The 27,682-nt window shown below is 46.2% G+C and overlaps 1 protein-coding gene across 2 annotated transcripts in view; it reads right to left on the bottom strand.

Annotated features, from left to right (window-relative positions):
- The window catches only part of Slc7a14 (solute carrier family 7 member 14), a 117,936-nt gene that overhangs the window by 8,424 nt on the left and 81,830 nt on the right, over positions 1-27,682 (bottom strand). For both annotated transcript variants that reach the window (XM_036189448.1, XM_036189447.1), the window contains exons 3-7: positions 24,161-24,397; positions 21,353-21,570; positions 12,327-12,473; positions 9,185-9,393; positions 6,518-7,395 (exon numbers count right to left, since the gene is read on the bottom strand). In XM_036189448.1, the coding sequence (XP_036045341.1) occupies positions 6,518-7,395; positions 9,185-9,393; positions 12,327-12,473; positions 21,353-21,570; positions 24,161-24,397 (1,689 nt within the window). The remainder of the gene's footprint in view (positions 1-6,517; positions 7,396-9,184; positions 9,394-12,326; positions 12,474-21,352; positions 21,571-24,160; positions 24,398-27,682) is intronic.

The following is a 27,682-nucleotide window of genomic DNA, read 5'->3' as shown; positions in this document are numbered from 1 at the left end:
ACTAAACACTGACCAATTTATGCGGCTCCACCCTGGGCAAGCCAAACACAGGGCTCTAGATTTTCAAATGAAAGGCCTGGGTAAGGACCGGGGAGGCAGCCCTGTATCCTCTGCGGGGAGATGGAAAGAGACTCAACCTGAAAAGAAACTGGGTGGCGAACAGTAACAGCAGATTGCCAGTGCCACAGACACAAACTCGGCTTGAACCCTGGGCCTCTGATCTCTAGCATCCCAAGGGAGCTCCTTGTCCTCTGCGTGTAGCTGTGTTTGAGCTCAAAGGAGGAGGGTCACCTGACCTCAGCTGGGTGGAGCAGCCTCCTCCTGGGGTGCACTTTCCAGCAGGAAGCCCTGCCCGCAGTAGATAGCTAAGGTACTCCACTATGCCCAAAGGGCTTTTTATTTTGATTACTCTGGGATCAGCTTTCCAAAACAGACATTTGCCAATGCAGGAATGGAGACTGGATGGTTAATGAGAAGGTGTCCACCCCACCCACCACAATCCCCACCAGGTCCTCCTTCCTGATTATTTTTTTACATATCACCGTGAACCCTGTCGATTGTAATAACAGTGAGGTTTGTTTGATGTGGTGTGCCAGGAAGAGCCAGCTTGATGGGCGGGGCTCGATCTCTGCGAAGTCAAATGACTATGTTCAGTGTCTAATCTGTAAGGCAGAGCTGGGGACCCTGTCTTCATCTGAGCCACATGATGGCTGGGACAGCTGCTACAGTAAGAGAGAAATCTAATATTATGAACTAGTAATCTCACATCTCACAGAGACTCAAGAAAACTGTGTTCATTGCTTACTAAAGACGTGTAAAAGAATATTCACAACAGCCTGTTTTATCAGGCCCAAATGGAGACAGCCTACACAGAGCAGAGTCTGCTTTGTGGTGTATTGACACTGTAGAGGCTAGCCAGCAGTCACAATATGACAGCTACATGCCACAGTGTGGGTGGAGCTCACCAATGTGTTGAAGAGCAGAAGCCCAACGCTCAGGCTTGGTGGCTTGGAGTTGGTTCCATGTGCACCCACACACTGGCTCCAGGGCCTTCCACACTTTCCACAGCTCTCTCCTTCCATTCTTTGGCTGATTCTGGTGGCAAAGCCCCTTGATTCCTTTGCCCCTTCCTGTGTCCAGAGCAGTACCCCCTGCTTGCAGGCACAGGGCTGGTGAGAAGCTTCCTCTCCATATTATCTCCGTTTGGCATCACACTATCACACTGATACTGTGACTGTGGCCGTCTCTGTGAGGCCTTTGAGACTTGGTTTCTTTCTCCTGAGCATGACTGGTGTGGAAACTACTGACTGTTTTCTCCTCTGCCACCACAAAGCGTGCCAATCAGATGGATTTATGGAACATACCGGCAAGCAGGCAAGCATTTGGATGCCTCACACCCGTTTCTTCCACTTTCCCTCACAATGGCTGCTTCCCATTACTTTCCAATTGTATTTAAATGGCAGCTCAGGCAAAGACCAGAAAGGTGATGCTTTCTCTTTATAATTACATTTCGAGGACTGGGGATGAGGTTCAGTAGGTAGAGTGCTTGCCTAACATGCACAAAGGCCCGGGTTTGGTTCCCACCACTGCATACACCAAGTGTGGTGGTTCACCATGCTTGTAATCCTGGCACTAAGGATGTGGGGAAGGAGGCTCAGGAGTTCAAGGTTATTCTGATGCCACAGGAGAATTTGAGGCCAGTTTTGGATATAAGAAAACTTGCCTCAGCAAACAAACACAACAAACAAATAGAAGGAAGAAAATAATATTTATATCCTGGCATAAAACACATGAAGCCCATTGTCCAAATCCCAAGTCCTGTTTGTTCTCTGACTCTAAAGTCAAAATTTCATTTTCCTCAGAGGGACTGAACAAATTATAAATGAAAATGTGGCTATTCTCATGGTAAAGGTACCACTGAGTAGGCTACCTGATAATCACCCCCCTTTTTGAAACAGAGTTTCTTTGTGTAACAGCCCTTGCTGTCCTGGAACCAACTCTGTAGACCAAGCTAGCCTCAAACTCACAGAGATGGGTCTGCTTCTGCCTCTTGAGTGCTGGGATTAAAGGTGTGTGCCATCCTCTTTTTCTTTTTTTAAATCCTGATAATTCTTTTTTTGTTTGTTTTTGTTTTGTTTTTATGTTTTTGTTTTCCGAGACAGGGTTTCTCTGTGTAGCTTTGAGCCTTTCCTGGAACTCACTCTGTAGACCAGGCTAGCCTCGAACTCACAGAGATCCACCTGCTTCTGCCTCCCAAATGCTGGGATTAAAGGCATGTGCCACCAATGCCCGGCCTGATAATTCTTAATATGAGCCCTCTGGAGACAATAGGCCTGAAGGAGACCGTGGAAAATGTCACTTTGCCATGTTCTTACCTGGTAAGAACATGTTCCTGAGAGTGTCGACCCCTGGACATGCTCCTACCAGCCTGCATCCTCTGAAAGGACAAGGCTCTCAAGACGGCTTTGGGCTCACTTTGCTGGGACTAATGAACATTGATTACTTGTATCGTTCCTCTTGTGTAAAGGGAAGGGAAGTGTGTGTGCAGGGAAATCTTGTCCGGCCTTGGGCTTCTTTTCACTCTGAGTTATGCTCTTTGAAGGTCAAAGAGCAGCGAAACATTGTTACAGAAATCCTCTGCTTAAGATGCACTCAGGGAAGACTGGATACAAGAACAGATCCCAGAACATCATCCTTCTCATGACTCAGCTTTAACCATGGATATTTGCTAAGAAGTGGTAGAGTTCATGAGAAACTTCATTTAAAAACATCTCCCCCGTTCTTCCTACGACAGTTACACTGTGCATAAGCTGAAGAAACAGTGGAAGCCTCACAAATTCAGAGGAGGGATATTTATTGTAATTCTGTAAGATCATAAATATTTTTATAAGCCAACTTGGGGCTGTGGGATGGATATACTTATACATGAGAAATTTTGTTTTTGAAAAATAGATTTTGGAATTAAATTACCTTCCCTGCTTGATAATGTCTCCTCTCTAGAACAACAGCTCTCAAATTTGAGCATGAATTAGCATCACCTGGAGTGCTTGTTGAGTCCTAAATTGCACCCTAGCTAGTCCACTGTGATATTAGCGCCGATGGTTTGAGATGACACCTTGAGAAGTATTGATTTAAAAGGTTATAGATTATTGAAAACCTGGCTGCGCATTAAAAATTCCTTGGCAGAGCTCTAAAATAATACTATATGCTTGACCACCCAAATCAATTGAATTATAATGTTATGTGGGGGAAGCCTGAGTTTAGATTGTCCCAGAAGTAACACAGAGTATTCTGATCTGTAGTCAGAGTTGGCAATCTTTGTTCTGGGTGAAACTTAGTAACTTAAGTGCCTTCAAAAGTCATGGAATCAGCTGGCATGGAATCGGTGCTTGGACAAATTAGCAATACCAAATGAGGCTGGTGGGCTGTGCACGGACCCTGGGTGCTTGTGGAGCACAGATGCCCACTCTGCGGTGTGGCATTCAGCTAGGTCAGTGGGAAACGGCTTCTTGAGGGAGTTTGTAGTCGTGCTATCAGCAAGATTGCAAGAGGCTCTCAGGGAGTTTTTCCTCTGTCTGATAACAAGTGGGGCAGCCTGAGTTGGGGATGGTTCCCATTGCGCTCTGCTGTGTGATAGCCAGCCTGTCTAAGCCAGTGGACAATGAGTCACTTCAGAGCTTTAAGAAGAAAACAGAAGATAAGTATTATTACTTTCTCCATCATTTTCTCTCCTGTGCCCCCAACAGCCATCAGTTCAAAGACGACAGAGTGACCCATATGTTTACAGGAAGTTAGGTGAAGTTTTTAAATTTATAGGTCAAGGCTGGGATGGGGCTCCCATTTGAAACTGGCACTGTTAGATGCCACAAGAACCACAGATGGGATACAAAATCAGCTATAATTTTGTGAATCTCTTGCAAAAGGAAAACATGGGGTCTCTTGCACAGAAATTATTCAGAATTCAAAACAGCCCCAGTAGACCATTAGCCCAGGCCTGGGCCTGCACCAAGATAATATGGCAGGGATGCAGGCCCACTGTCAGGTTTATCCCCACCAAACATTCAGATCAAATAAGAGAGGCTTTCAGAGACTGGTGGTGGGGGTGAAAAGAGTCCTAGAACTGAAGTGGGGTACACTGGAGAAAAGAACCCATTCTTCTGCTGACTTTGGTATTATCCAACTTTTTGAAGCTTTAGTTTACTCTTCCATAAAACCAAGAGGGACAGAGGTGGTGGCGGACCATAGTTAGCATGGTGGCCGTGATGGAGGTCTCTCATTTAAGGAGCTCAGGGGTGGTTTGTGGTGCTAGGCAGCCACCCAAGATTCTTGTACTTGCCAGGCACACGCTCTACCGCTAAGTCATGTCTTTGTTCTGATAAGGGACTCCGCACTCCCTTTTAGAATCAGCTCTGCTAGATTTTGGCTGTGTGTCTGTAAGCAGGAGCCGCCATTCTCCATGTGCAAGGGAGATTGCCATGAGGATTGAAAAGTGAGGCAAATCCCTCACAATAACTGGTAAATAGTGCTACATTGTTACTTACTTCTATGAGCCACAGGATTTGTATAGAAGAATCAATTGTTCTTTTCTTTAAAGAAAATACTTTTTTGTTTTCTTTAAAATTTCTTTAAAAATTTGTCACTTTTTAAATTAAGAAAAAATCATCTACAGGGTCTTCCTAAGCAAAAGCATTTGTGAACTCACAGGATTCCCACGTAGGGAGTTTTTGTTTTTTGTTTTTGTGTGTGGAAGATTAGGACTTTAAATTATTCTAGAAAGCTCATGTAAACAGTCTCTGAACTGCAGTGTGACTCCTGGGACGGGCACCTGGCCATGAGTGACCCCGTTCTGCATGCAGAAGCCCTCCCAGCCTTCCCTGGCCAATGACCCTCTCCACATGTGTTGACATCTGTGCCTTCATTCACCTGACAGCCACATTACTAAAATCCTTTTACCCATTTTGGTCCCTTCTGTCCAGAGCAGTCTTCCCATTGGCTAGCTAGAGTAGAAAAGTGTGTAAAGAGAGGAGAGCTTGTTACTAAAGCGTATCGATGGAGAAAATCTTGATGAGCCAGTGGAGTCCTCTTGAGAAATCTCCCGAAAGCTTAACAGGATTAAACTAGAGAGCGAGAGCTTGGACAGCATGTTCTGGGAAGATGCACCGTGCCTGGAGAATGGGAACCTCCGGGAGAAACTTGCCCTTTCTCTTGGCTGCTGGTTTTCCTGCCTCCATCTCACTAAGTCTTCCCTTCAGGCTCCGCACATCCTATTTCCTCCAAGCGCTTTCTGGCCAATCTCACTTTTTTCTCCTCTGAAAAAGTACTTCACAATCATTTAAGAAACACTTCTTGAGCATGTCCCAAGGCACTCTGTTCTAGGCACACACTGGACACCTACATCCCCTGGCCTCAAGTAGTGGACAGGCTGCTAATCAACTGAGTGTCTGTCACCTTCACCCAATGAATTGAGCTGTGGAGCTGTCCTTGCTTTAGGCAGGAAATGCTTGGTGTGTGCGATGCTCCTGCTCTGCCAAGCTTCCTTTGCTGAGAATTCGTTACTGGAGACCCCCTGGGCTACCAAGGACTTAAGAACAGTCACAAATGAACTTTAAATTTGCTTAGATGCCCCTCCCAAGTTATACTGATCCATCCCCAGCTGCCTCAGAAACACTGGCAATGGCCGGATATGACGAACACGGAGCAAAAGTGCAATACTAATTGAGCACAAAGTGAAATCAGAATTCTTGAGAAAGTGTGGGGTTTCTTAAAGTCAGTGAGAGTGAGTTCTGAGAACAGCATAGGTTTACACCAGGGGACAAGGGTGATGGAGATTCTGACAGAGTTAGGTCACTATCAATGACAGATGGAGGGCAGCAAGGATGAAGGCAAGATGGACACCTTCCACTGGCATTTCTTAGGGTAACACAAGGACCTTGGGGAAAATCTTGAATAGTTACAAAAGCCAGAATGAACTGAGTGGTGTAAAAAAAAATGATAAAATTGTATCAGAAAAATAATGCCCCAATCCACACTTGGCTCAGGCTTTGTTTGTTTAAAAAATCAGACTGTATTGACCTTTTAGTTTAATTTGGTCCAATTAAGATCAATGAATTCTTTTATAATTGACCATACTTTTTGGTGCCTAAGAGGACTTGAGCCAACCCCCCCCCCCCATATGCTATCATACTTCCCTCTGGTACGTTTTAAACAGGTATTCATTTTTAATAAAACCTTTTCTGGCACTACTTATTCTCACACAAGGAGAATTACTTTCAGTAATTAGGCATTTAGTGAAGTAATGGATTGATGAGCATCATTCTTCCAGGACCGATGACCAAAAGCGTATCAGGCAGAGCAGCGGTCGCTGGCTTTATTGACCAATGAAGAAAGCACGGTCTATAGAACCAACCCACTTTCTCTAAGAATGGAAATGTCTTGTCCAGTTAGGGCATAATGTTGGGATAAGCCTGTTCAAGATCTTAAAAAGGGGACGCCCAAGGCTCCAGAGGACATTGCTTACCCACAAAGCACCAGACCGCAAACCGGATCCATGTGATGGTGGAGAGCTTTAGCATGAGATAGATATTCACCAGCATGGCAAAGGCAGGCACAAAGGGGAGGCAGGGGGCCATGTACGGCAGCTTCTTGGGGTTCTCTGGCTGCTGCAAGATTACAAACACCAGCACACCGATCAGCAGCACCATCAGAACAACGAGAAGGATAGCCCACCAGCTCTGGCCCGAGATGTAGTCGGAGCCAAAGATGATGAAGGAGCAGAAGATGAACATGAGGATGAAGAGCAGGAGCACGCAGATGGTCACCGTGTGCCCTGTTGCTGCTGTGGGCCGGTCCATTTTGCCTGGAAGGCCCAGCCGGATTCTCATCGTGTAGTAGCGGGGTCCAATCAGCTTCTTCAACTTGATGAGATAGATGTTTTCTGATTCATCGGCTTCTATGCCTGTGGTCATGTCCACAGTTCCGTAGTTGGGGTGGTTGACATTGTAGGCAGACTTATCCGACTTCCCTATGAGCATCTCATTGTCTCCCAAGGACGGCAGGTTCTTGGCCCCACAGGTGTTTGTGGCGGGGCTGGAGAACTCTTCCCCTTCACTCACAGGAGAACACGTTTCTTTCTCACAGTCAGCCAGGATGCCTTCCTTCTTCTTGGTGTGTTCCTCAGACAGGAACTTGACAAGACCATCAATGTCACCCTCAGGTTGGTATCGAAGGAGCAAGACGCAGACAGAGACCAAGGTGTAGGCGAGGAGTGTGCCAATGGACATCATCTCTATCAGGTCCCGCAGGCTGACCAGCATTGAGAGTAGAGCTGCTAGGAACCCAGACACGATGCAGGCTACCACTGGTGTCTCTGTGTAGGAGCTCACATGAGCCAGGAACCTGGAGGGAAGGTGTGAGCCGAGAGTTGAGTCACAGTACCCACGCTGACTGCTTCTAACAGACCAGCATGTTAGAACTGCGATGTCAACAGCTTGGTGTGGGCACCCCTCCTGCCCTGCCCTTCTGATGAACTTGTCTGCTACACTAGTCCCACATCATTAGAGAATTCACTTTAATTCCTTGACATGAAGCCTTGAAAACACCCCGAAGCCTAGGAGTCCTACTCATTATGTGACAGGAAGGATTGATTGGCTCTTGGAGGTCTGTCAGAAATCCACACGGAAGCTGGAAAACTTGTCAATCTGCAACATTACCAGTTCTTACTGGGAAGGAACATGCTCACAAACCCTACCACATCAGAGTTTCTGGAGGTAATGTCCAGCCAACTGTACTTTAAAAGACACCTCAAGCTTTCACACCTGAGACCCACTGCCCTGCAGCAGGAGGAAAGGGATCGAGTTGGTAAAGCAGCATGCCAGTGGAGAGGCTTGTTGACACAGACCAAGTTCAACCGGAGATGAGAAGGTGACCAGGGTGAAAACACAGGCCCTCTGCAGCAGGCCCTGTGGCCTTAAAGAGGCCCCTCTGCCCTCCTCTCTCCTCTCCCGGCCCTGCCTCCTCCATTTTCCATTGTCTCTCTCCCCTGAATCACACAGAACAGTGCAGTGTGCCAGGGCCCATAGCGTCTTTCCTTTTTGTTTTTTTGTTTATTTATTTATTTTTGGCAGGAAATCTTATGAATGTGCGAAGTTGTGGGCTGTTCCACCATCTCAGCCCCTTGGTCTACCCAGCATCCCAGTGAAGCTGCAGGAAGTGACAGCTAGTGGCAGAAATAAAGCCCCTGAGCCTGTTCTCTTGACACCTCTGAGAGCTGCCTGACCTCCCACGATAGGCACTGGAGACCGAGAAAAAGGACATGTCGAGTTTGGTCAGTGGGAGACAGACCACTCCATGGCTGCCGAAAAGGCTGGAACTTCAAAAGCATTGCTACTGTGAAAAGTCTGAGGATCAGGGATGGAGGGATGGCTCAGTGGTGAAGAGCACAGGCTGCTTTCCTGAGGGCCTGGGTTCAGTTCTCAGCGCCCACATGGCGGCTCACAATCATCTCTATCTCCAGTTCTAGGGGATCTGACGCCCTCTTCTGGCCTTTGGAAGTACCAGATGCACATGTGGTACATAGAGACAAGCCAAACACTCACACACAATTAAGCAAAGCAAGTCTGAGTTTCAGGCCAGATAGTTCTGGTTTCAAGTTCTGGTCCACCATTTATCAGCTGCAAGGTTTGGGTCAAGGCTTTTCTAGCTCTTTAATTCCTGGTACACTCATTGGACACAGTACACAGATCACCCAGCTGTACCAGTGTTGATAATTGTCTGACTGTAACAATTACCATGTTATCATTAGAGGATTTCTCCCCTCTTGGACTGCTGGATGTTTTCAGCTTCAGGGGGGCTTTGGAGAAAGGAGCCAGGTCTCACTATGAGGCAGGCCTAAGATGCCCCTGAGTTCTTCCTTCTGAAAATACCCTCATCTTCCACACAGTGATTTGGACCGACTGCCTCCACAAGGGAAATGCATGTCAGCAGAGGGGAAAGGGCTCACATCCCTTGGTTCTGGACTGAAGGACCTAGAGTCATCTGAGAGGCCATTTCAGAGGCTGAGCTCTTGAACCCCGACTTTGAGAAGATGTCAGTCTTTAGAAAAGGCAGCCATCAAGCTGATCTCAGGGGGCGACAGTCCTCTTGGGTAGCAGCAACAGAGTGGAAAGCATTTCCTGGGGACCCTTACCTGAAAAGCAGCCCATCACCAGCCATGGCATAAATGACTCTGGGCATGGGGAACAGGGAGCCCAGCAGGCTGACTGTCAGTCCCGCCACCGACCCGACGGCCACCACAAACTTGGCAGCATAGAAGCCATGGGCCACAAACATCTCCATGAGAGGGGACTCCGTGTCGATGGCATAGTATGGCACCATCAGAGTTAAGATCATGCTCACCTGTCAAGACAAAAGAAGACAGACTGGAGGCAGAGGGGACAGACAGCATGGATGGGTGACCCTGACCTGAAGGCAGAGGCTGTTGTGGCACTTTGGAACCATTAGCTGGTGCGTGGCTTTATTTAGACCATTTGGTCTCCGTGTTTGCTCCCTACTTTCACCCTTAGTAGTTGGGACCGAGTAATCTCCAAAATGTCTCTGTGGCCTTTTCCTATCTGAGGAAAACCCCACAGATATTTCAAGCCTCACAGAAACAGATCTATCCTGAGACATCCCCAGATGGAAGGTGCATGGCCAGGGCCTCAAGTGCTCTGCCCATTAGGTCAAAGCTCACACTTCTTCCTCCTCCTCCTCTTCTTTTATAAAGCATTTGTGTGTTTTTGAGTGTGTGTGTGTGTGTGTGTGTGTGTGTGTGTGTGTGTGTGTGTGGTTGCGCTTGTGCGCTTGTGGCTTGTGCAGGCGGAAGCACATCTTAGGGCAGCTCAGTTAATTCTCTTCTGTCATGTGGCTTGTGGAAATCCACCTCATATCTGCTTGGCAGCAAGCACCTTTATCCCCTGGCCTATGTCACCAGGACAAGGACAAGGCTTCATTTCTATTTCTTCAGGACCCACTGGTTCTGATCTGTCCTCCTTCTCACTCCCAGCCTCAGAGGTCAAAACACCGAGAGTGTTTGAGACAATGAGCTGACAAGGTCACAGAAAGGTCTCCTATTTCATTTCTTCTCTTTGGCTTAGTGCTGAGGGTCATGCAGGCCGACAGAGAACTGTGGCATCAGGATGGACCCAGTTGCGCTCTGTGAAGCCACTGAATCTCTACTTAACCAGGGTACGTTTGTCCGGAGACTCCTTAGGGGTCTTGTCTTTCCTTTCTATGATTTGCTGTAAAATTGATTTCTTTGACATTGACCCTAAACAGGGCAGCCAGCAGTCACACGTGACTCCCCCTGGTGCGTAGAAAACAACTCTGACACCAAGAAGGGCATTGAAAGCCTGAACTGGATGGAGGTCACATCAGACCACTGCTTTGCCTGCTCCTCAGGAGCCAGGGTCCCCCAGGGAAGCCGTGGGTCACCAGGGAAGACAGAATGTGCCGTGGCAGCCCAGTAACTTGGTGCTACAGTGACTGTTTACTGACCAGCACAAGATCAAATGGTCCCCAAGGCACAACTAAAGCCTGGGTAGTCTGAAAGGCAGTGGCCCTCAGGGTTGACTCTTGTCACACTGCCTGTGAGGATGCAGTGGAGTGTCTGGAGGAGTGTGATTGATTCTCACAGCAAATCTCAGAGTCTTCTGGCCACACAGATCAGCAAGGGTTAAGCTGCTGGCTTGGCAGATACACAAGTGTATTCTGCAATCTATAAAGTGCTATTTAAGGAAGGAACCGTGATGGCGTGTGCTGTGTGTGTGCTGCCAGGATCAGCCTCTACAGGGAGTGGATTGATGAAAATGTGGACGGAGACAGACAGAGCAGAGGAGATCTCTTGCTCCTGCCCCGCCACCTCCCACAATGTAGGATAATCAGGGTCTGGATAATAAGAAGACACTTGAGTGTGTGTTCATGGAGGGAGGTGATAATTGGCCCATTCATTCATAAGATGTCGGGATGGGCAACTGGATTACCATCAATAGGCAATCTTGTTTTTCTTGCCTCGTCATTTGGTTTGGATTCCTTAGGTCATGGCTAAAGATGATTTTTTTGGAGTAATGAGGGCTGGCCAGTCTGATAGGCTGTACCCTTTCCTGAGTTATTCTTAATTTCCATGACTTTGAGCTCATTAGACATATATGCTTCTTCAGATTAGCATATTGGAATCTTTAGGGGTGGCATCCACCCTGGATGCTGTCTTTTTTCCTGAGTGTGCTGACCCAGATAGACTTTCAGGACCAGGGAGTGTCCATGTCCTGGTGGCTGGTCAGATGGTCCTAGGAGCTAAGAAGGTGTTGGATGAGGCCAACAATTTCTGTGAGAGAAATTCTGCCATGAAGACGGAGAAGGAAACATTAGAAGTGTGTGTGGGAGTGTATTCCTGCGTCCTGAGGAGACCAGGCTAGAGGCTTCGCTCTGAGGGAAACCCCAAGGGTGAGTTTGAGCTGGTGTTAGGAGACCGAGCTGAAAAGAAGTACATTCGTCTCCAGAGTGTCTCCCAAGGACAGTGTGTTCTCTCGCCGCCTCTGTGGGAGCCTTGCCTCTCCATTGCCGGGAAGCGCCCAAAGACAGAAGAGCATTGAGGACTGTGCACAGAGGCCACCTGTTACTGCCAGCCTATGACCTGAGCAGCTTGGATGACAGCCCACTCCTTGCACACTGTCCCTAGGCATAGGGAAGGGTAGGGATGGAGACGTGAGAGGCACGGGCTGAGGTGAGGGCTTGGGGCTTTTCTTTCCTTACAATTTGAGGTCCTGAGTTTCTTCTTGTCATTGATAGGCAGAGCTACAGGGAACACAAGGAAATGCCAAGGAAGCACCAGCAGGAAGTGAGGAGAAGTCTATGTCCTGAGAGAGGAGGTGTCAGTCCTACAGACACATTTGTTGCTGTTGTGTGTGTGTATGTGTGAATGTGAGTGTGTGTAAGGGTGTGCAGATGTGTGTACAAATTGTGTAGAGGACAACCTTAAGTATTCCTCAGGTACTGTACCGTCCACCTCTTTTTTTTTTTTTTTTTGACAGGGTCTCTCCTAGGCTTAGAACTTGCTAAGCAGGTGAAGCTGGCTGGCTAGTGAGCCCAGGAATCTGTCTGTCTGCTTCCCCAGTGCTGGGATTACCAGCACACACAGCCATACCAGACTTTGCTTCTCGTGTGAGTTCTTAGGATTGATCTCGTATCCTTGAACTTGCACTACAATACTGAACCTTCACCTTAGCCCTAGAACCACCTTTAGCAATAAAATATAAAGGGCCATGAGGAGGATCCCATCAGCATTTGGTACTTACAGTCACATATGCTGTTAGGCAGATGACCAAGGATGCAGTGATAGCATAGGGGATGGATGTGTTGGGGTTCTGGGCTTCCTCCCCAGTGGTAGCGATAATGTCAAAGCCAATGAAAGCATAGAAGCATGTGGCTGCACCTTGCAGCACCTGTAAAGATAATGACATCTGTCAGGCTCAGAAAAGGAGGGCAGAACATGGCTTAAATGTGGTGCCCAGAACCGCCCAATGCTCTGCAGATGCTCCTGAATGGCACAGGGGACCTGTGGAAGAACTGGTGGTAAGCAGCCAAGTTCTGATCTGCTCTACTTGGCTGTATGACTCTGAGCATTTCCTCATGTGTTAAATACAGATGAGAATTTTATGGCCAAATAAAAATTGGGTTAGTCAACATATTCAAATTCTTTTTGAAAAAAAAAATCAGTATGTTGGCTATCTGTTGTTTGTGCAGGAGGCATTGAACCTAGGGTCTCAAGCATGAAGTTCTTACCACTGAGGGGCCTCCTTCAGTGTGTTACCTGTATATTTTGTACTTTATGTTTAATTTTCACCTCTCAGTACTCAACCATGATGTAAGGGATTTTTGGAAATGTGGAAAGGTACTTTTGACCACCATGGATACATGGGATGTGAGCTAACGGCCTTCTGTGGATGAGGTGAGCATTCTTCTGCACAAAGTATTCTGCCCTGATAGCCCATCTCCGTGGTAATGTCTAGATTGGAGGCCAGGCAAGCTTTAGATTTCTAGTGCCTTTAAAGGGAAGATGGGAGGATAATGAGATTATTTGGCTTTCTGCTCCTTTTGCATTTGAATGACCCATTTGGGGGTGTGAGGCAGGCAACTGGGTAAAGCTGGTGGGGGGATGCCATTTACCCAGAAACTTTTGCTGATGTCTGTCCTCAGCAGGATTTAAGGTGACTCTAAGGGTGATTAGGCCTTCAGTCAAGATGCTATTGAAAGCCTTCAGTTGGGGACCATGACTTTCTTTTAAGTGAGCTTTCCTAGCCTTGATAGTCTCACCATCAACCGAAAATGAAAACATGACTCTTCTGGTAGTTGGGGTGCTCTTGTAGAAGACAGATGGTGTGTTCTAGATAAAGACACAAACTCCAAGCTCCGACAGGGGTCCGGGAGGATAGAGCGTGTGTAGAGAGGACTATTTATCCCCTTAATAAAGGTTTATAAAGGATGTGCCAAATGCATTCTAGCCCAAAGTGTTAACTTTTAACCTTCCCCAAGGACTTCTTCATAAGTGCAAACAAAAATACTAGATATTACAAGCAGTAAAAATGCATCACAAATTTAAATGTCATCTCAGGCAGCCAAGAGCAATCTTGGCTCATCTGTAAAATGAAACAGTTTCTTATGGAGTTCTGATTCTGGGGTCAATGGTATTCTGGGCAATAGGTGACTTTGTCTGGAAGAGTCCACATTTTAATTTTCACTGGCTGTTAACTACATTTTAGGATTTCTTTTGATGATGGCTGTACTGTGATTTTTGTCACCATTAGAACTAGACATTTTCACATCATGAGACTTTTGCAGAGATCTTGAAAAATTGTTTATGCTGGTCTAAATTATGGTACTTCTCAGATATAGATATTAATGAAGAAGCATGCTGTTATTATGACACAGTTTAAAATTATGTATTACAATAGAATTGCATTAAAGTTTCTGTATAATTAGGTTCTTTATCTGAAATTTAATTCTAATAAGGAAATCCATAAGCGTCACCATATCCAAAGGGAACTAAAGCACAAGAAACTAAGAACTGCTCTACTCCAGCAAACCTCGTGGACACAAGTTATCCCTGGAGAGAAGAAACCGATTTTCCCTCAGCAAACCCCTCAATCAGCTATGGAAAGTGCCGTCAGTTGCCAGATGAATGAAGGGAACAGATTTTACTGCATCATATAAGCAGGTTCGCCGTCTGGACACATGCTCATTTTCTCTTGCCTGGAGAATATTACCGATTTCCAAGGCTGGGACTGCAGCTTGTGAACTTGTCTCAATCATAGCAAAACCATGCCTTAATGTAGGTCTTATTTTGCTTTCTTTAACAATTTTTTTCTTCATATATATGTGTGTGCACATATGTGTGCACATATGTGCGCACACATAAACATTAAACACACACACACACACACACACACACACACACACACACACCTCTTTTAAATTTTTGGTGACCTGGTGAGTCTCCCTTAGAAGGTGAGAGGGTGTGAGCCATGGTATGTGAGGAGTAACAGGGAGCCGAGGATGGCTGACCTGAAAAGTAGTGGACTCAGTGGAAGTGGTGGTGGGTCACTTTCCTCCATCCTTCTGGAAGCATTGAAAAGATTAGCCATGTCATGACTGAAATGAAATAAGCATTGTGTGTTCCAAAGGGAACCCCCAGAGCCATGTATTGGTCTGCTAGGAGTGTGGACTTTGTAGACAAACATACCTTGGTTGTGTCCTAAACTAGCTGGATGACCTAAGATAAGTTTCTAGTCTGTTGGAAATCATTTCTTCATCACTAAGATAGCAGTAACAACTCATTCACAGGGTTGTTGAAAAGAGTGAATGAGATAAATTATATCACATAGTATGGTTTGTACTCAATAAATATCAGCCTTTACTGTCTAATACTATTACTATCACTACTGTAAATTTTTCTAGGGCAAATCAAACCCATGGAGCTCTCCTCCACTTAGAACATGGCACATCTACAGTAAGCACTGCCATGTACCAAGCACTGTGATTGATAAGGAGAAGAAAGTACTCTGATCTTGGCCTCGTGGTGCTTGAAGTTCTGAGGATGCTGAAGGACCACAAATATAACTTGGACCATAGTAATAAACGGACTAATATTAATAAGCATCTATATTATTTGCAAAACACAAATGCTTCTATTTTCCAAATGATTAAAGGCATGGATGACAATTATTGATGTTTAGACACTAGAACATTAACTATGATCAAGTTGGGAAGAGGGAAATACACTTGTAAAGACGGTGAAGATTAGTCTGAATCTGCATATGTAGAATTAGGAAGCAATGACAGTTGAAGACAGACCAGATTCATCAAAGAATTGGCATTTGAGATCCTTCCGCATTCAACAGGTAACGGAATTCAACACAGATGATGAGGGGGAAATGAACCAATGAAGGGAGTACAGGCAAGAATGGGTGGGTCCAGGCAGTATCAAACCTTCAACTAGGAAGTTGAGGCAACCATTGCTATCTATAAGTTTAGGAGTCCAGGGCAGAATGGTATTCCTGGGATCCAGTGAGATCTAAAAATGGGGATCAGCGCTGGCCAGCAGGAGCACCCAGCCAGCAAGGAGCCAGGGCCAGGCAGCAGTGAGGAGGCAACACTATGACCCTGCTCTCTTCTTGTCTTCTGATGGTCTGGTAATGTCTCCCATTGGCTAAGCCCTACAGGCTGGACAAGGAAGTCTGGAGCACAGGACAGAGAGAAAGAGTGGAGGTAGACCAGAGAAAAGGAGGGAACTGGGAGTCTAACACACAGGTCAGACGTGCTCCGGCCTGATAAGACATGTGAAATAAACAAAATCAGCCCAAAGATCAACTTTTTAGTTGAGTTACTTTTTATTTTGTTTTGTGACAAGGTCTCCCTATGCGATCCTGGCTGCTCTTGAAGTCATGACCCTCTTATCTGTGTCTCTGGGCTGCTGGGATTATGGGTATACACCATCTAGTTCAGCTATCTGATAAGATTATTCTCTCTCTCTCTCTCTCTCTCTCTCTCTCTCTCTCTCTCTGTCCCCTTTCTCTCTTGTAAACAAATGTGAGGACAAAGAAACCCAAAAACAAAACTGTGAGGAGGTGTGGTCATGAAAGCTGATTTCTGCCTTGTTCTCCTCATCTGGCCAGTGGTATTTATGGTTGGGATACCTGCAAAGACATGAAAAACCTGTGTGGTGAGCCTGTGCGGATACTTGCCCAGATGATTCAGAATGGGCTTACCCTGCCAACAGCTCTGTAGAGAAGCATCACAACACATGGAGGGCTCTAGCTTGCTTACTTGTCAAAGGCACTGTCCTGAGACCCTTGCTACTCAGTGTGCAGGGTCCCTAAAAGCTGTGCCTCCCCTTGATGGGAGGCGGTGGCACACACCTTTAATCTCAGCACTTGGGAGGTGGAGGCAGGCAGATCTCTATGAGTTCGAGGCCAGCCTGGTCTACAGAGTGAGATCCAGGACAGGCACCAAAACTACACAGAGAAACCCTGTCTTGAAAAACAAACAAACAAACAAACAAACAAACAAACAAACAAACACACAAAAGTTGTGCCCCAGGTTTTTATGATATTTGTGAGGCATTAGGATGAGGTGGCCTTCCTGTGTTGTCTTGAGAAGCTTCAGACATTAGAAAATAACTAGGTCCCTTTATCTAATTTCCTGCCAGGCTGACAAGACAAAATGACAGCGCTAGCAGCATTTTTAACCACCCTCGTGGCCTGGCTCTATTAGCAGCCTGTCCACAGTGACAGTGGAATGTGTTAATAGTTCCAACGAATGGATTCAGACCAGGAGAGTATGGAAAATAATAGCTTTCCTTTGGAGGCCTTCAGAATTCCTCGCAAATTCTTACTATGGACTATTTTCCTGGGAGCTATTTGTGCTGGTAAAATGTCTTATTTGGTTAAAGAAAAAACCATAAGATAGCATCAAGAACAAATAACATAAAGGGCACCCACATCCAGCAATGTCCAGGGACTGAGGAATTGCAGATGGAAGCCGGGGTTCAATTGAGGGCCAGAGTCACTTGATATAGGGGAAAATGTTTGTTGTTCTTAAGCTCTTCAAGACCAAAGAAGCATTTGACCCAGAACCTTTAAGTGAGTAAACCATTCCTTAAGCTATTTTCTTTGGAAGGAGGTGGCTGGAAGAGGCTTGTGAGGGCCCCATTGCCAGAGGACTGGTTGTTCATTAACCCTTTCATGGCACTTGGAAGTTGTGCTTACACCAGTGGGATGGTGTCCTCATGAAATCCTACCTCATTTCCTCATCCCCTTCTACCTAAAGCACAGCACACCCCACGTTACTGCAACTCTGCACTAGTCCCCTAGTTAGCAGTGGGGTTCAGGGGTTCCCTAAGCAGCATAGATATTCATGCAGTAAAAAAAATACATTTTTGTTGACTTTTTTTTAAAGATTTATTTATTCATGTATTTATATGTGAGTGCTCTGTCTTCGTGCACACCAGAAGGACTCTGATCCCATTACAGATGGATGTGAACATGTAGTTGCTGGGAACTGAACTCGGGACCTCTGAAAGAGCAGTCAAGTGCTCTTACCTGCTGAGCCATCTCTCCAGCCTCCTTGTTGACAATTCTTAGATAAGAGTGGGGATATATTTACTATTGTGGTAGGTGATCGAGTCATGAGAAGGTGCCAGACTTTTACAATACATGATTTAAATTTACAGTGGCCTTGCTGGGCAAGAAAAATGATCTGAAACCAAAGTTGAGAAGGAGCAAGGCCAGGTTGTTCACTGGAGAGCATGTGCAGCAATCCAAGGCCAGGCAGAGGATGGGAGGCTGAGTCAACAGCTCGCATGCTGTCCACCGTGCTCAGATAACACTTTCTGTCACAGCACGGGGAGGTACATTTGTTTCTTTCTGGGATCAAAGATACACATTAAAAATCCAAATGCCCAGCTAGGCTTCTCTAGTGGCCAATGACAAGTCTACTCAAGTCACTAGGTGAGGTCAGTGGCCAGAGGTTTAAACAAAGCTGGGTGGTCTCAAGGGGTTAAACCAGGAGATGGTGGAGTAAATACGGACTTGGGTTCACCCAAGACTGGAATTCAGTTTCAGCTAGACTGCTTGGAAGAAACTTTAGCTATTTCGGTATGAAAGTGGACAGATAGCATTGCTGTTTTTCCCAGGGCTCCTGTGAAGAGCAAATGAAACATGTATTTGAAAGTGCTTATCACAAAGAGAAGTCATTGCTCCTTTTCTTCTTTACACCTAAATCTAGACCTTATTTTCTTTCTATAAAAGCAAGTGAGAATCCAGGGCGCATAAACGAGGCCCTCAAAGCTGGTCTGATAACTTCTTGAAGCAGTGGCCTCTTGATTGGGGAGGGTGTAGAATCCCTGACTTGGGGAGAAGACACCTCAGAGAGTGAGGACCCCAGAACAGAGCTCCAGAGGAAAGAAAGGGCTAAAAAACGCTTCACTTTCTTCACCACTAGGAAAAGCTGTACAGAGGCTCACTCCTCCTAGTCCTCATAGTGGGTCATAGACACTCAGTCTGAGTAAAGATAAGAACTTGGTATTTCTTAATGTTTCTTTCAGCTCCAATACTCCAGTTCAGGGGCTGGAGAGATGGCTCTGCCCTTAAGAGAAGCAATTGCTCTTCCATAGGATGGGTGTTTGATTCATAGCGCCCACATGGTGGCTATCAATCATCTGTAAATCCAGTTCCAGGGGATTTGCTCCCTCTTCTGGTCCCTGCAGGTACTGCGTGAACACAGTGGTGCACAAACACACATGCAGACAAAATACTCATGCATGTGAAAAAATTCCAATATTCTAGTTCTTCATGAAAGTTTAAAGAAAATACATAAGATTAGTTACCTTGTTATTATTATTATAATTTTACGTGCATGTGTGTTTACATCTGTGAAGGTGTGAGTATGTGTGCTTGTGTGTGTAGTCAAGAGTCTTTCTCTGTTGCTCTCCATCATATTCACTGATGTAGGGTCTGTCAATCTAGCCAGCCATCTTTCCTTGGGACCTACCCCCCCCCCCCCCATGCTTTCCAATAGTTGGAATTACTGTTGGGCCACCATGCCTGCCTGCCTGGCATTTATGTGGTTATGGGCATTCAGACTTTGGTCTTCATGCTTGTTGCCTAGGCAGCAAGTGATTTCCTGGTGAGCGATCTCCCCAGCCCTCATTGTCCTCACTATTTTTAAGAATGCTTAGAGGAGAGAGATCAGCGGAGTATACATGGGGTCCTAAAACAAAAGGAAAGGGCCTTGGGATCCTATAGCCCTTGTCCTGACTGAGTGAAGTGAGATCAAGTTACCAGTCCCTCAGCGCCTGTGCTCTCCACGTGTATGGTGGGGATAAAGCACCACGGTAAGAGCAGGCCAGCAGTGGAGTAGAACATAGCATGGTAGGCGTTCCTCCCACAGTACCACGCCAAGGCAGCCAAGAGGCTGTCCTCTGCAAGCCTTTGCTGCAAGTTTGTCTCCTCTCTTGATAATGAGAGGAGCTGAGAACGCAGAAGTGAACTGGTGCCCAGAGTCTTCCAGTAAGTCCTCAACCCAGTCATCTCTCACGGTGTGGAGAAAACCGTGAGACGCTCTCATGAGTTACAAAAAGAATGCACTTGGGGTCCGGAAGACATTCCTTGTTTCCACTCTTATAATTTGTTGTTTCTCTTCTGTGATAGGAAAAGAACAATTTGTATCATAAGAAAATGTAGACTCCGGATCCAACAGTGCTTCTTTCTCCCCCTTTCTGCTTTCGGCCAGTTTCTGTATTTATTCATTTCAGAGAGAAGGGATGCGCTTTGCGGTTCTGTGGAATTCCTACAGAGCAGCAGAAGACTTGCAATTTTGGCTTAAATGACTTGCTTATTTCTCTGCACCGAGTAATGTGGCATGGCTTAGGATAAACAGAACTTATTCTGAGTGTTCTCCAAGAATGATTTCTGATCCCTGGACATCTTGGAGGAAAACCAGTCTAAGCAAAAGCTGCAAAAGCAAACTGGGCAGAGCCCTGCTCTTGCACTCTACCCCAGCACGGGCGCCCTGCTCTCTGGGGCTCTGGAGAGTCACTGACTTGTGAAATGAGAGGACAGGACCTGAGGACTCCTGAGATGCTGCCATCCAGAAGATTTCTGACTTATGTTCCACTATCAAAAAAGTCTGAATTTATTTACCAGTAAATCCATAAAATAAATATTTTCTAGGTACACTGCAGAAAAAAAGTCAGGTGGAACTTAGAGCCACGTTAGTGTAAAGAATTTGCCACCCGGACTTACATTTTTACTGTCACTAGGTTGTGGGGTGGAATCTGAGGACGTCCTGTCCACTGAGCCCTCCTGTCGCCCAGTCTACACTAGCTGGACTGTGTACCTCTCAGATGGGACCGAACACCGTCACCCCACTGGACTGTGTGCCTCTCAGATGGAACCTAACACTGTCACCTCACTGGACTGTGTACCTCTCAGATGGGACCAAACACCATCACCCCACTGGACTGTGTGCCTCTCAGATGGGACCTAACACTGTCACCTCACTGGACTGTGTACCTCTCAGATGGGACCTAACACCATCACCCCACTGGACTGTGTGCCTCTCAGATGGGACCTAACACTGTCACCCCACTGGACTGTGTGCCTCTCAGATGGGACCAAACACCATCACCCCACTGGACTGTGTGCCTCTCAGATGGGACCTAACACCGTCACCCCACTGCTCTCAGACCCAGCAGGACTCTCTTTCCAGGGTTAGATGTTGGAGTCTGATAACAGTTGCTTTTCCCTCTAATTTTACACTGAGGCAAAACTCAGCCCTTTCCCATCCATCCACTCTTTCTGGCTTTCTTTACTGATTTGTCTATTTCTGTACAGCTGCTCTTAGCAGAATTGAGCTGTTCCTATAGTCTTTGGATCTAATACCCCTGCCTTTAGGTTCCGATTCTGCCACTGGCACGGTGCTTAACAGGGAGTCACTGGCCCTCTCTGGGCACAGATGACTTCATCCTTCGGTCCCACTCGTGAATATTTTCTGCTCAGGGTTATTGTGATGATGTGATGAGGTAATGCTTCAGCATTAACATGGAGGTAGGTAGGCATGTTGAGCGAGCACACCACATCTAATCTATTACTGCTATCTGTGTAGACTGGGATCTCACTCAGCACATGCCCGTGAAACCAGTGAACAAATTAAAATCTAAAGACTTCTCCAGAACATTCCAAACTAAAAGAGTACATTTTCTTGAAAATCTGTCTCAGACCACTCCCATCCTGGAAGGCACATCAGCCTCTGGGATTGAACTCACCCCTGACCAGCCGTGGGGCAAGAACTGGCCCTCAGCCCAGTATTTGCCATTGACGAAGAAGAAGCCTGTGATCATGATGAACACCCACACTGCCAGGTTCAGCACATTGAGGATGTTGTTGAAGCCCACGGAATTCTTCACCCCCAGAGCCACAATGATGGTTACAATGACAGCAATCACCAGAGCCAGGAGGTCTGGGTATGATTCTTCTCCTTTCCCTACAGGAGGAAGACATGGTTAGTGTCATCTAAAGAGAAGAAAGGGCCCATGGACTCACTCTACCCCATTGCATCCACATTGCTATGACTCACAGAGTAGTGGCTAGTCTGTGAGAAAGGACAGTGAAGGCTCTCTGTCTGTCTGTCACCTGTCTGTCTCTCTGTGTGTACACATACACATGTCACTGTCCATAAGCAGGTACAAGTGTTTATATGCAAGTGAGGAAGTATGGGACACAGATAAGGTCACCTGATAACAGAGATCAAAATTTGGAACATGTAATGGGACAGTTGCAAAATATCCGTGGAAGCATGGCAGATACATGTAAAGTCAGGAGTATCTTGGGACATTTGTGGCACATATGTAGGTCTAACACATTCTGTGAAAACTTTTTTATCTTCATTACTGTTAGTCTGTAATCTGTAAGATTTATATCCCAGTGTCACAATCTTTCTTTATTAGCAAGTTTCAAAATGTGCACAGTTGAAGCAAGTTTCAAAATGTGCATATTGAAAGCCGTTTCAAGAGTTTTCTTCTCTCATCTGCAGTGTGGGGTTACAGAGAGAAAATGCTCTGTGAACAGGTCCTGCAGTTGGTCTGCCCATGGCCAGTGGACGCCTGCCCTCTACGGAGAGGAAGAGGCACTGCCTCCCTCGGCAGCAGCCAGGGAGCCTGGATTCGAGCTGTCCTTTTGCCAAGAGCCCCCAGTGAGGCCTTGGGCACGTTGCCTCATCTTTCTGGACCTCATCTGCAAAGCGAGTGAGGCGGATGATTGATTTTGGGTCATTTCAGAACTAAAATGTTATGAAATCAGAATACAGCCACGATCTTTAGCCTTGTTATTGTGGCACTGGGGTGATCAGCAATTTAAAAAGAGGACTTACATTTATTATTTGTAATTGTGTCTCTTTCTGTGTGCCTGTGTATGAGTCTGCACACATGAGTGCAGGGACCTGCAGAAGCCACAGGCCTAGGATGCCCTGGAGCTGGAGTTACAGGAGGTCGTGAGCCAGCTGACATGGACGCTGGGAACTAAGCCTAGGTCCTCAGGAGAAACAGCAAATGCTCTTAACCACTGAGCCATCTCTTCAGCCCTGGTCGGCACTTTTGTCAAATATTTTCTGAGGTAAGTACACTGAAGTCAAATGATTTGACATAGCCTCAGAATTATTTGTGGAGTCTCTCCTCTCCCATCCCCTTCTCTCTCCCTGCCCGTGTGTATATACACTCTAGGGATTGAACTCAAGGTCTCAAATGTACCTCATAAGCATCAAACTACTGAGCTCCATCCCCAGCTATCTTGGGAAATTCTGAAGCAAGACTCCAAAGCCTCTTCCACCATTACTACGAATCCTGTAAGTATGGAATGGTACAGTAGGCATTAGTCTGGAGAGCTGGTGGCAAGGGACAGATGGTCAGGTGACCTCTGACCCACTCAGCTCTTGCTCAGTATTAGGATGCCTTGTGGATGTTGGTTGGACTGGAATCATTTTATTCCTTAAATTTTTTATTTGGAGCCAGGTGGTGGTGGCACATGCCTTCAATCCCAGCACTCAGAAGGTAGAGGCAAGTGGATATTTGTGAGCTGGAGACCAGACTGGTCTACAAAGTGAGTTCCAGGACAGCCAGGGATGTTACACAGAGAAACCCTGTCTCAAAAAACCGAAAAGAAAAACTTCTTTTTTAAATTTGAAAGTGAAAACATTAAGTATGAGACACGGGGGGAAATTGACGATGAAATCACTGGTCATTTCCCCAGTTCCTTTGGTAGCATTAGTTTATTTTCATATAGCTACTGTCAGAGTACGTGTACAGTACAGCCCGTGTCCTTTGATATGCGACATTACACTACGTATCGTACATTGTGCATGCTATGACCTCCTTGGCCATCTTTATTTGTCAGGCACACAGCATGTATCCACAATTCACATGGCCATTCGCCCTATTGAAGAATTTTTCAAATTATTATAATTGAGCATCCATAATCTAAAAATCCAAAATTTGAGATACTATGAAATCTGAAACTTTTTGAGTGGCTTCCACAGAAACCCAAGTGACAAGATTCACACATACAAGACTTTGAATAGTATATTGAATATGTAGTATTCTGGATATGTGTCTAAGATATATATGAAAAACCAATAAATTTTGTGTTAGACCTGGGTGTCAACGGCCAATCCCAGTATCTTATTGTGTGTATGTAAATACTTCAAAGTTTGAAAAACTCCAAGGTAAAAAAAACTACTGGCCCCACGCATCTCAGATAAGAGGTGTGTAACCTTTAAAAATAAGACTGGGATGAGTGTCTTTTTGTATGATGTATTCATGGAGATTAGAATAATTCCTTAGAGTGAAGAACTGCTTTGTAAAAACAAAAAGAAGCATTCAAAGTTCTTGACACATTTTTCCAAATTGGAGTGTGTGTGTGTGTGTGTGTGTTGGGGATACCAAACTCAGGTCCTCAGGTTGCCCAGCAAGTGCTCTACCCACTGGGCCATCTTTCCAGCCTCCAAGTTGCATTCTTAAAGGAGAATCTATCTGCCTGGCTCGTGAACTGGCGAGTTAGGGGAGAGGTTGACGCAATCTCACCTAGGCCATTGAGGGTCCCCACTGTGTCCACCATCCAGCGGCTGATGGTGTGGTTTGCCAGGGAGTCGAACATGCTGCTCAGGGCACTGGCTCCAGCTGCCGTGCCAATCAGGTACTCCAGGATCAAGTTCCAGCCAATGAAAAATGCCACAAATTCTCCAACAGTGACATAGCTGTAGGTGTAGGCAGATCCTGTGGTCTTGGGGACTCGAACCCCGAACTCTGCATAGCACACACCTGCAAAGGACAAACAAAACAGGCAGTGGGCTTCTGGAGATCAGCTGACGATCTTAAGAGGAAATAGTAGGAATCTCTGGGCTGTTAGCACCAGCACTCAAAAGTTCATGTATAGCCACACGTCACTGTGCTCTATGAAATGTGTTTTTAGGTGATTTCCTTGCTGTGTGACTACTGTGGTGTGCTTGCACAAACCTAGCTGGACTAGCTTGCTACACACTGAGGTTATATGGCGTGCAGATACATACATCCAAACAAATATGGACCATATAGCTTGCTACTCCTAGGGCTGTGATAAACAGCATTGTGGGATAACCAGATGCAGGAGGAAACACTAGACTGAAGAGACACAGTGAATGTTAGCTGTGTGCACTGCTGTGCGATGTGTGCACTGGTGTGCAGTGTGTGCACTGCTGTGCGATGTGTGCACTGGTGTGCAGTTTGTGCTCTGCTGGTGCAATGTGCACTGGTGTGCTATGTGTGCACTGGTATGTGATGTGTGCACTAGAGTGCAAATGTGTGCACTGCTGTGCAATGTGTGCACTGGTGTGCTATGTGCGCACTGGTGTGCTATGTGTGCACTGCTGTGAGATGGTGCACTGCTGTGTGATGCGGCATTCTGCTTTACTGTGAACTTTTCCCTTTGTCAGTAGGAGTAAACCTGAAACTATTGATAAGAAGTGTCGCATAATAACCAAAAGCTCGCAATGGGTCATTTATTATCCTTCTCAAGTGTTAGGACCCACACATAGCTGTGCATGTTGTACACTTCCACAGCTGGCAGAGTAGACGCTCTGTACCTGCACCACCACAGACACGCTGCAGGGTAGACATCACAGGGCTAGGGTAGCTGCATGTCCTAGTCAACAGTGACTTTTCAGCTCCATGAAGTTCTTATGGGACTGAAGTCTATCACTGACTAAAACATTGTCACGAGGCACAGGTCTGTATGTGACACAATTCCAAGCCTATTACAGACGTCTTCAATCTCACCTCCTAGGAACATCGTTTGGTTGGTTGTTTCTTTGGTCCTTTTGAGACAGGGGTGTCACCACACCACACCACATATACACACACCACACCACACCACATACACACACACACCACCACACCACATACACACACACCACACCACACCACATACACACACACCACACACGTCACACACACACCACACACACATCACACACATACCACACCACATACACACACACTACACACACACCACACCATACATGTCACACACATACCACATCACACACCATATATACACCACACCACACACACACACACACACACCACATACCACACACGCATGTCACACACCCACACACACACCACACACACCACACACACCACACACACCACACGTGTCACACACACACCAAACACACCACACACATGCCCCCCCCCACCATATACACTTATACCACACACATCACACACACACACACACACACACACACACACACACACACACACACACACGAGTAGATGGGAAGAAGAGAGTCAATAGAGGTGGGGACATAAAAGAGAGGAATGGGGGATGATTATGATATCAGTATATTGTATTCATGTATAACATGGTCAAAAATAAAAAAGAAAGAAAGAAGAAGTTAATTTCTTTCTACATTCCATCAAAGAAACCATTAAGTGCACAAACACTTTCACAGGAGTTCTTTTACTCAGAAGGATTAAAACTGCTGGTCACTGGCCATCAAATGCCAATCACGCGGCATGGGGAGATTCCCTATTAGCATGTACTTACCTTACTTTGACTAGTTTCCCAATCTATATACCAACTAACTTAGCACTTTTCTGAGAAACTTCCGACTTCCTATTTCCCCAGCTTTGTGCAACATTCACTGCGACGACACCAGGCACTCTTAGCACATGCTACAGATGAAGATGTCCTGACCCTGAAGTATTGGTTTGACTTGGGAAGGAGTTTAATTCAGAGCTGGTCCCATGTTGCCGAGTACTTATGAGATGCTCTTTGGTGTCCCAGAGAGGTGAGCATGCGCTTAGGAAGCATGGCCTTCATGGTGGGGCAGCTCTGTCTGGGCTGGGGGAGCTGGAGGCACACCTTGTTTCATCTCAGTGGACCAGGAAGCAGAGAGCTTGGCGGAAAACATATTCTGCTACAGCATTCAGAAGCCTAGACATCTCCAATGACTTACCACCTCTGCACCATGCTGGCCTTCCCAAAGGGCCTACAACCTCTCCTAAGAGCACTACCTGCTGGGGACCCAGAGTTTAAACACAGAAATCTATGAGGAACTTTCAAACCATAACAGTTTTCAATTGCTCATCAGGGTTGTTGAGTTATAGATGACGTGCCAGATATGAACTTTTGTTCACTTAATGATAATGCCAGGGCTGTAACCAAATCTTGACAACCAATCTTGGTAGTTTTCCAGTTCATTCATTGTATTTACCTAAGTCACTAGGAAAGTAACATCTCTGCCTGTCTACATTAGATTTGAGATGGAAGATGGACAAGAGAAGTGCAGCTCCTTGGGGGACCTTTATAGTTTTATGCACAGCTTATTGAACTTCCCATAACCCTATGTGGGGGTTGTGCTCTAGATTCCTTTCTGTTGCTGTGATAAAATACTGTGGCTGAAAGCAACTTAGGGGAGGAATGGGCTTGTTTCAGCTTGCAGATCACTGTCCATCATTGAGGGAAGTCAGGGCAGGAACTTAGCAGGAACTTGAAGAAACCACAGAGGAATGCTGCTTGCTGGCTCACTCCTGCTTAGCTAGCTTTCTTATACAGTCAGTGATAGTTTGCCTAGGGAATGGTGCTGCCCACAGAGGACTAGGCCTTCCTACATCAGCAACTGTCAAGACAATCCCCCACTGACGTGCCCACAGTGGGCTAGGCCCTCCTACACCAGCCACTGTCGAGACAATCCCCCACTGACATGCCCACAGTGGACTAGGCCCTCCTACATCAGCAACTGTCAAGACAATCCCCCATTGACATGCCCACAGTGGGCTAGCCTCCTACATCAGGAACTGTCAAGACAACCCCCAATGACATGCCCACAGTGGGCTAGCCTCCTACACCAGCAACTGTCAAGATAATCCCCCACTGACATGCCCCCAGGCCAATCTGCAGTTTCTCTGTGGAGAGTCCCTTCTCAAATGACTCTAGGCTGTGTCAAGTTGATCGTTAAAGCGAACTAGGACAGGTTGCAAAATGGAATGAAAAGTTTGACAAGAGTGAAAGCTTTCTACATGCATAGTTGTCTCAAAATAATTCAAGATCAAACGTGCATC

This window comes from Onychomys torridus, chromosome 6 (assembly GCF_903995425.1).
Source record: "Onychomys torridus chromosome 6, mOncTor1.1, whole genome shotgun sequence".
NCBI lineage: Eukaryota > Metazoa > Chordata > Mammalia > Rodentia > Cricetidae > Onychomys > Onychomys torridus.
Note: the sequence above shows the minus strand (reverse complement) of the source record. Positions and strands in the feature narration are given on the sequence as shown.